This window comes from Cynara cardunculus, unplaced genomic scaffold (genome assembly GCF_001531365.2).
Source record: "Cynara cardunculus var. scolymus isolate 2C unplaced genomic scaffold, CcrdV1 Un_Scaffold_1317, whole genome shotgun sequence".
In the NCBI taxonomy this organism is placed as follows: domain Eukaryota; kingdom Viridiplantae; phylum Streptophyta; class Magnoliopsida; order Asterales; family Asteraceae; genus Cynara; species Cynara cardunculus.
In genome coordinates, this window is record NW_020200732.1 from 64,676 (window position 1) to 73,760 (window position 9,085).

General features: G+C 34.4%; 1 protein-coding gene across 1 annotated transcript; it reads left to right on the forward strand.

Moving 5' to 3' along the window:
• Positions 1–5,674: 5,674 nt before the first annotated feature.
• LOC112502374 (protein UPSTREAM OF FLC) lies at positions 5,675–8,720 on the forward strand. Its single transcript, XM_025106264.1, has 5 exons — positions 5,675–5,876; positions 5,961–6,030; positions 6,524–6,636; positions 7,744–8,365; positions 8,578–8,720. The coding sequence occupies exons 1-5, from the start codon at positions 5,711–5,713 to the stop codon at positions 8,690–8,692; spliced, it is 1,086 nt and encodes a 361-aa protein (XP_024962032.1). The 5' UTR covers positions 5,675–5,710; the 3' UTR covers positions 8,693–8,720.
• Positions 8,721–9,085: the final 365 nt, after the last annotated feature.

Below are 9,085 nucleotides of genomic sequence, written 5' to 3' on the forward strand. Positions count from 1 at the left end.
AAGTGTACCTGGCATACTCATCAACAATGACAAGTGTAAACTTCTTTCCAGCTAGAGATTACACGTTGACTGGACCAAAGTTATCCATATGCAATAGCTGAAGAGGCGCAGTCATTGAAGATATTTGCTTCGAATTGAAGCTAGCTCTTGTGTGTTTTCCTCTTTACAAGCTGAGCAAAGAGATTCCTATGCAAACGAGTGTTGAGGAAGACCAGTGACAAGATCATTTCTTCACAGCTCACTGATTGTCTTGAAGTTGAGATGAGATAGTCGTTTGTGCCATAACCAGTTAATATCTGATGAGGCTTTGGAGAAGAAGCAGCTATTCTCGGTGAGGGAAGAATTCATGTTGATGGTATATACATTCTCTAGACGAGAACCAGTTAGAGAAACCTTATCATATTTGTTAAGAACATGACATGAATTCTTTGAGAATTTAACTGTATAATCTTTATCACACAATTGGTTGATGATAAGAAGATTGTGCTTCAGTCCTTCAACATATGCAACGCGTTTGAAAGTTGTTTCACCATTGGTTAATATACCAAAACCATTGGTATATCCTTTTCCATTTCCACCGAAGGTTACAGAAGGTCCTCTTTCTTCCTTGAAGTGAGTTAGAAGAGATTTATCTCCAGTCATATGTTTTGAACATCCGCTGTCCAGATACCATATGCCTTTCACATCCTGAGTAGAAGAAGAAGATGGCTCAGAGGAAGTAGACGCTTCTGAAGATCCTTCATCTGCATCTATGGCCATCAAGCAGACATAGGCTTTATCCACCACATCCGAAGATGATTCATCGGATGACTCAGCCCAGTCATGCTCTTCAGCAATAAGGCCTTTAGCCTTTCGCTGGTTGTTCTTCATCTTCTTGTACTTCTCCTTCAGTTTTTAGTTCTTCTCATCTTTGGTCTTGAAGAAGGAAGGAGCTTTAGAAGATGGTGTCGCAGTCTTCTTTGATCTGCATTCACCTGCAAAGTGTTCGGGCCGGTGACAGTTGTAGCAGACAACTGAAGCCTTGTCTATTCTTTCAGACTTTGGCTTTTCCCAGAGGGACAGCTGAGGAGATCTGTGGAAGTTGCTCTTACTAGCGAACCTTCTAAATGACTTAGTCAGTAGTGCCAGGGACTCATCAAAATCTGTTAAATCAGATTCTGGAATGTCCTTAGAGGCAAAAGAATCTATCTCCATGATAACAATGGGAGGAAGAGAAGAAACAAACGAGGTAGAAGAAGTTTCAACTGAAGAAGCTTCAGAGATCAAAGCCAAAGAAGAGCTTTTCATTTCCCTGGATTCTTTTACAAGATTCCTCTTTAGTTGACGAGATTGCTCATGGTTAAGTAGAATCCCATACAAAGTAGAAAGAGAAAGAGTGGACATGTCATTTGACATCTTGAGACACATGGAAAAGGTGTCCCAAGACTCAGGAAGGCATTCTAGAAACTTAGTTAAAGTTTCAGAATTAGAATATTCTCTTTCGACAGCCCTAAGATCAATAAGAAGGCAGTTAAATCTTTGATGTACTTCAGACAATGTCTCAGAATTTCCACAGAGAAAGCTTTCATACTGTCTTACTAGATTGATCTTTCTGGTCTCTTGAACTTGAGTGGTTCCTTCATATTGGACACAAAGTGTGTCCCACGTGGATTTAGAAGTTTTGAGTTTATCACTAAGTGATAAATCTCATCAGGAAAAGACATAGCTATTATAGACCGAGCACGTGTATCCGTAGTTATTTTCTTCTTGTCCTCATCGCTCCATTGATGTGGAAGCTTTGGAATCTACCGTTCTGGAATCGCGGCAGTCGTAGTTGTTACTGGAACAGCCGGAGCAATAGTAAATGGAATATATGGTCCATTTTCTATATAATGTGGAATTTTATGATCCACACCTTCCAGAAAGAGATACTAAAATTGTCACGGACAAACCGGGGAGGTTTGGCAAGAGAGATATTATCTTTTGTGTGTGTGTTTGTAATTTGTAAATCCATTTGTAAGCGGTAAAGTTATCTAAGAAAGGAGATAAACTAATACAGAAAACAGCTAAACAGACAGATAGAGAGAAAATACTACTCTGATACCACTTGTTGGTCCCTTAAGGGTCTACAAGAATAGTAAAATAGTTTGTAGAAGGGGGGGGGGAAGAATATAAACACAATATTTTCAAATTTAAAATATATATTAATAGAGAAGATCAATACATATTTTACAAGATTGTTTGCGGAAAGATAAGGTGATAAAAACCTATATAAACAATCTTTAGTTACACATTAAGTCTTAGCAAATACAAGAAAAGAAATGTTGTAGAGAAGATCCTTTAGCAAATACAATCTTTAGTTAGAGAGTGAGTTGCGTGCACTCTGTATGGAGAAGAAACACTTATATTTATACCCAGTGCATTAAATGAACATTTAATGCAATATGGTAGGGTTAGAGTGCATGTCAAGCCTTAAGAGGAAGGCTTGTCCTTTGCTACAGTGAATAGTACAAAAAGCACTACTCATGAGTGGACATCCTTACCTAAAGTTGCTGGACAATAGAGTCAACTAGTCGGCTCCGTACGGTACCAACTTTCATAAGGGTATGGGTTTTGTCCTTTGTGTGTATAAGGACAAGACAACAACAATCGTGCTAAGCAAGCTTCCTTTGATTGCTGAATGCTGGAATGACCTGAAGGTCTCTTCATCATTCACTGAAGCTTGAGCAGTCTTCACACATATGTAGACAGACTTGTAATCACTGAATACCGCTTCAGATCAGGTACTCATCAGTCTCTAATCTTTAGTTTCAGTCTTCGACATTTGCTGAAGGTTCTTTGGTGTGAGTGTTTTCTTCTTGAAGTATTGTTGTCTCTAATAGATTTACAATGCAAGTTCTTCAGCGATCACTGAACATACATTTTATACACTTAAGATCAAACCCATATGAAACCCTAACTCTTTCTCAACATGCAATCCATATAACAATAATGTCAACCAAAAACAAGTGCAAAGATGGATTATACCTTACTTGATGATCAAATCCTTCAAAGATCTTGTAATGCCTCTTTTATTTGAGTTGAATCGAGCCTATGTGTGTGAAAATCGCACCTCTAGTGTGTGTGTGTGTGTGAGTTCTGGACTCAAATGACATGAAAAATGGGCCAAAAATCCAATTTCTTATGCTAAAACCCGAGTTGGGTCGGGTTGACCCAGCTAGGTACCCATTTTGACTATCAACACTTAAAATATTCATCTTTTTGCTCGGACCTCTGTTTTCTATGAGGTTTTCGGCTACACGTTCATAAAGAGATAATCTATAACATCCAACAAAAATATTCCAGAAAAGATCTTTCTAAAAAATCAGTTTTACGTATCTATTTGACGTGAAATTTTCCTAAATCCTCTAATATATTCCTAAGAAGTATAATTCTAAAATTTCAAACCCAAACTCCCACTAAATCATAGGTTCTCTTATAAGGACATTACTAAAACACTAAGTAAAATTTTTCACTTTGACATAACATGAAACACAACTTCTCACATAATATTTTCTTTAACCTAATAATTAAATATACTTAGCAAATAATTTGGGCATATTAGAAATTGGATGTAACAGTATCATTAGCAGATTCATGGATTCGCCCAAAACAAGTCATTGGGAGGCAGGGAAGACGATTCTCAAATATGTTAAAGGTACATTAAATCATGGAATTGTCTATGCTAAAAGCAAATAGTTCAAACTTACTGGATATTGTGATAGTGACTTTGGAGGCAATATGGATGATAGAAGAAGTACAACAGGTTAAGTATTTAATATGGGATCAGGAGCTATCTCATGGCAATCCAAGAAACAAAATTTGGTGGCCTTATCCTCTACTGAGGCAGAATACATGTCTTTATTTATTGCAGGTTGTCAGGCCCTATGGATACGATCCATTTTGTCTGAATTGGATCACGCACAAAGCCTTCCAACTACAATCTATTGTGATAATAGATCAACCATTGCTCTTAGTAAGAACCCTGTATTTCATGGAAAGAGCAAACATAGGATCAAGTTTCCACTTCATTAGAGAGTTGGTTGTTAATCAAGAAGTAAAGATTGAGCTTTGTGGTACTAAAGATTAGGTGGCAGATTGGTGATTAAGTACGACTCGTTTTTGACATTTTACAGGTCCTGAACGATATGTAAAAAAGGGTCTATGATAAGTATGAAATAATCTTCAATATATTGTTTTTATCGTCAAAACTAACATTGAGTTCAAGAAATACTAATAATTTATATAAAATCGTTTTTCCAACTATCAATAGACGCCAAAATCAGTTAATAATATATTGTTTCTAAACTAATGTTATCTATCTTATCATTTTTACATAACTTCTCAATCCATTCTGCCGTAAAAAAACCTATGATATACCTTTAATATATAGATTGACATCATTTATGGTCACGATTAATGTTGACTATTTGGAGTAATACTCTATGTAAATAAATATAGATCAATTGAGTTTCCATCTCGCCTCATATAATATTTTTCATCACCGTTTTAAACTTTAAGGGTTAAAACATTTTTTTTTGTAACAATCAATCTTAGAATCAAAAGGCTATGCACTAAATATTATGTAATAAGAAATCAATAATGTATGAAAAAAACATAAGTATTTTTGAAATCACAAATATAGATATAAGTTAGACTATCGTTGAGATTTTTTTTTTCAAAATGTAGGAGTTTTTTTTAACTAATAACAAGAAAGCTACTAAATTCTAACACAAAAATAGAATTAATGACGATAGAATAATCAAAAGAGGCAGTGGGGATGAATGATGAAGAACATATGAAAGTTTTCTGGACAACTAATTTTAGATTTTGATGCGAGATAAAAAAAACTTAGATAAACAATAAGCACTGCTATAAAATAAATGAAATTAACTTTTTACATATTTCTTTCTCCAATACAATTAATTAAAATATTTTTGATCCCTTACTATAATATTATATACTAAAAAATTATGTCTATTTTATTTACTAATTTTTATTAAACTAATACTATATATTGACAAAATATTGGGCACTTATATTAGCGATTTGAAACACATTGTGGAAGTGATTTTTCTCTATGTTTAACCTTTAGTTTACATGTTTTCGTTCATGGTATCAAAAAGTAACACAACAAATTTCATATTTAATGAAATTAATAAATGAAAGAAATTTATATCTAAAACACCCCAATACATCAATTGTTTTATATTCCATTTTATTAATATTAAATAAATTATATTTCATCTTAATTTTGTTAGATATTGTATAACAAAACAAATTTTATTACCACATAATACACGATACCATACGATAATATGTTTTTATAATAATATATTTTCTTCTTTTGTATAAAACCTTTAAATTAATCAAATAAAAAGCGTATATCATTAACTAAAATAAATGGTTGGATGGTTGGGTTTCACAGAGGAGTAATGGAGTTTAGGTTCACTTTTACATTTACACATTAAGTCAAACTTAAACATCACCGGTCACTCTCTCTCTCTCTCTCTCTCTCTCTCTCTCTCTTTATATATATATATATATACACATATTTTCTGTCTATATATAAATATATCCACACCCTTCCAAGACCAGCCAGCCACCCCTATCTAGCTGTTAACTCTTATGTGCCTCAAGATAAAAGGTGGTCCAAAGGGGAAGTTCACTTGGCCTTCACTTTCATCACAAAATGGAAGAAGGAAGAAGAGTCAAACATCCATCAAAGTCAACCATTATGGTCAAACCTAACTTCAGAAAGGTCCAAGTGGTTTATTACGTCTCCAAAAATGGTCAGCTGGAGCACCCACATATCGTAGAAGTAACATATTTGGTTCATCACCAGCTTCGTCTCAAAGGTTCTCCAATTTCTTTCCATCTTTTTTTACTTTTGATTTTGACTTTTGCTTTTGACTTTTGGATTCTTTTGCTCAATAATATAGATGTGTTGGAGAGACTGAGTGTTCTCAGAGGTAGAGGCATGCCTTCTCTCTACTCTTGGTCTTGCAAAAGGTAATTCTTTTTCTTCATTTTTGGATATATATATATATATATATATATAAAAGGCTGGGTTCACGTGAGACCAGCTTGTTTTTATGTCCACATGTCTACAAGTGTACATCATATATATAAATACTTATTGGATATGACATTTTTTGGAATGTTAACAAGTTTCATGATAATTTTGAAATAAAACGTGTTACTAGTATTTTTATATGATATTATTCGAAAATATGTTCGATAAAAGAAGTTCATGATAAATTTCTTAAAAATACCATGTAAAAAAACTAAAAATACATTTAAAAATGTTATAAAAAAACATGTTAAAGATGTCTAAATATATACTAACATTTTAGTATAACATGTTTATATAAGTACAATAGTTAGTTAGAAATTTTAAATAATTTTATTATAATGCATTAAAGTTTGCATTTCTTTTTCATGGGTTTTGAGGAAAATGAAAAAGTACGGTTCACAAATATATATAAGATTGGATGTGATGTAGGATGTACAAGAATGGATATGTGTGGAATGATCTGGGGGAGAATGATGTAATTTGCCCATCAGACGGAGAGGAGTTTGTACTAAAAGCTTCTCAACTTGTACACCACTCACCAGGTTACCCCCTTTTTCACTTGTACGACCCAAAATTTACAATAATTCTATTTTCATCACAAACAAAACTCGTGATTCACCACCTTTTTCATGATAATCACCGATAAAAAGGTAGGTTAAATACATCTTTATATGTTATTAAACGTTTAAATATATTCTATCATAAAGATGGTCAAATGGGTCCGGCTCGGCCCGAGATCGGTTATGGATCCAGCTCGAGACCGGCCCGATACATAGCATCAATATGGGCCTGGCCCAAGACCGGTCCTCAAAACCGGTTACAAAATACCTTAACATGGCCTCGGGTTTTTGGTCGGGACCGAGACCCAAACCGAGACCAATTACGGGAATAGTGTTTGGGACCCAAACCGAGACCAATTACGGCAATAGTGTTTGGAACCGGGACCGATTTAAGCCCAGCTCGGTTCGGGACCGATTTTTGGCCATCTCCTATCCATTACTTTTCTACTCACACACTTATCAAAATTAAGACTTATTTTTATATTATTAATACATAATTTAATGTGATTCTAATATAAATGAGATGCATCACCCATATAACAATATTGGGTAAAACACTACATCTTTTACTCTTTATATTCGGTTCTTTCGACTTAAGGTCTCTTGCTTTCGTTGCTTTGTCTTTGAAGAGTCATAGACTCATTTTCCAATTTTACAGGCTTTTTATTAACTTCTACTTGTCAAAAGGTGAAATCTGTTGTGGGCCTAGCTTTTAGCTACTAAAATCGATATTCCTTTTGGATTGGTATTTCTAGTTTAATTTGTTAAAAATAAATGTTTGTTTTAAAAAATAGGTATTTATTTTTCAATTTTATTATAGTCGTTCAAATTATTACTTTAATTATTATTAAGAATAATTTTATTATTTATTTGACTAAAAGTTATATCAACTATACATGTTTAAACTACATGTATTTTTTATATAGTGAACATTTATAATAAACTTATTGATGGTAGTGATTTGGACGGTATGATCCATGTTTGTGGGCCCAATTTTAAAAAGCGTAATTTTAGGACAGGTGAATTTTATTCACGCATCGTTTGAGAAACTGATTAAAAACCGAGAGCTTTTTGGATTTCTTTTGTTAGAGGCTCAAATAGGCGTTCGAAAGAGCAAACAGATGACACCAAAACGACACACTGAATTCAACCAAGAGGAATTGGATTTCGAAGCGAAGAGAACGAATGCTCCATCAAGATGTTCAAGGGAGGATGTAATGATCTCCACCCACGAAATGGAATTACTTCCAAAACCCACCATCGCCACCACATTATCACCACCATCGCTGTCAACCACCTCCGGCGAAAGCAACTCGACATCTAAGCGGTTCGAGGATGGCGATCCTTATAATAATAATCCAACTCTCACCCGTAACTCAGTGCTGCTTCACTTGATGGCATGCGGTGGCTCAATGGGGTTTAAAGCAAAAACCGACCATCATCCGCCACCCCTCACGGTGGCAGCAGCTAGGAAGAGCAGCAGTAGCAGCTCTAGCAGTTTGCATAAAGGTGTTTTGTGTAAGGCGGCGGTACAGCAGGCGGTGGCGGTGGTGGAGGATGAGATATGCTGCATGTCGGAGAATCCACGTTTTGGGAATTTGCAGAGGGGAGAAAGGGAGTATTTCAGTGGCAGCATCGTGGAGACGATGACCGAAGAGAGAGTTCAAGTCGAACCCATATTGAACAAGTCAAGTTCCTACAAAGAAGAAAGGTTTGTGACTCGTTTTTACTTGAAAAATCCTGGGTTTTTTTAGGGTTTCAAGAAAATCGAAGATGAAAGCTGACACCATTAATTGTTTATTGAAGCTTGAAAAAAGGGAGACAAAAGTAGTCGTATATAGATGTATGAATAGTAGTATATAATGGGTAAAAGATCGATCCATGAGGTTTTTAATTACTTATATGTGTATAATATGATGACAGAAGGTCCACGGCAACCATGGCAGTGGCAGAAGAGGAGGAAGACAGGAAGAGAGAGAAGGCAGTGGCAGGGAAATGCATACCAAAGAGATTTTGTTCAAAGCCCACCAAGATTTGACAAGGCGATGCTATGTCATATTATTGTTATGTATCCTTTTGACTTTTTAGCTTTTCTCGTATCTCTCAATGGTAAAACTCAAAGATGTTGATGTGAAAAGGTATCCCATTAATGTTAAAATCATAAATTAAAAAAAAAAAAAAAAAGTTAATTTCATTTTTCAACCATTTTAATAATATTTTTTCTTAAAAAACTAAAGTTTACAATAAAACTTCAGGTAGGTAAAAGGATAGTTTTCATGTATAATTTTTTTTTTCGTAAAATTTATTTTCAGGTAAAAAAAATAAATTAAAAAGGTAATTTATTAAGAAAAAAAACTTTATCCAAGAGAAAAAAAAAAGTCTTTACAATAGAAAATTGTGTAAAGCCCTATTCTACGTAAAGTTTTAATAG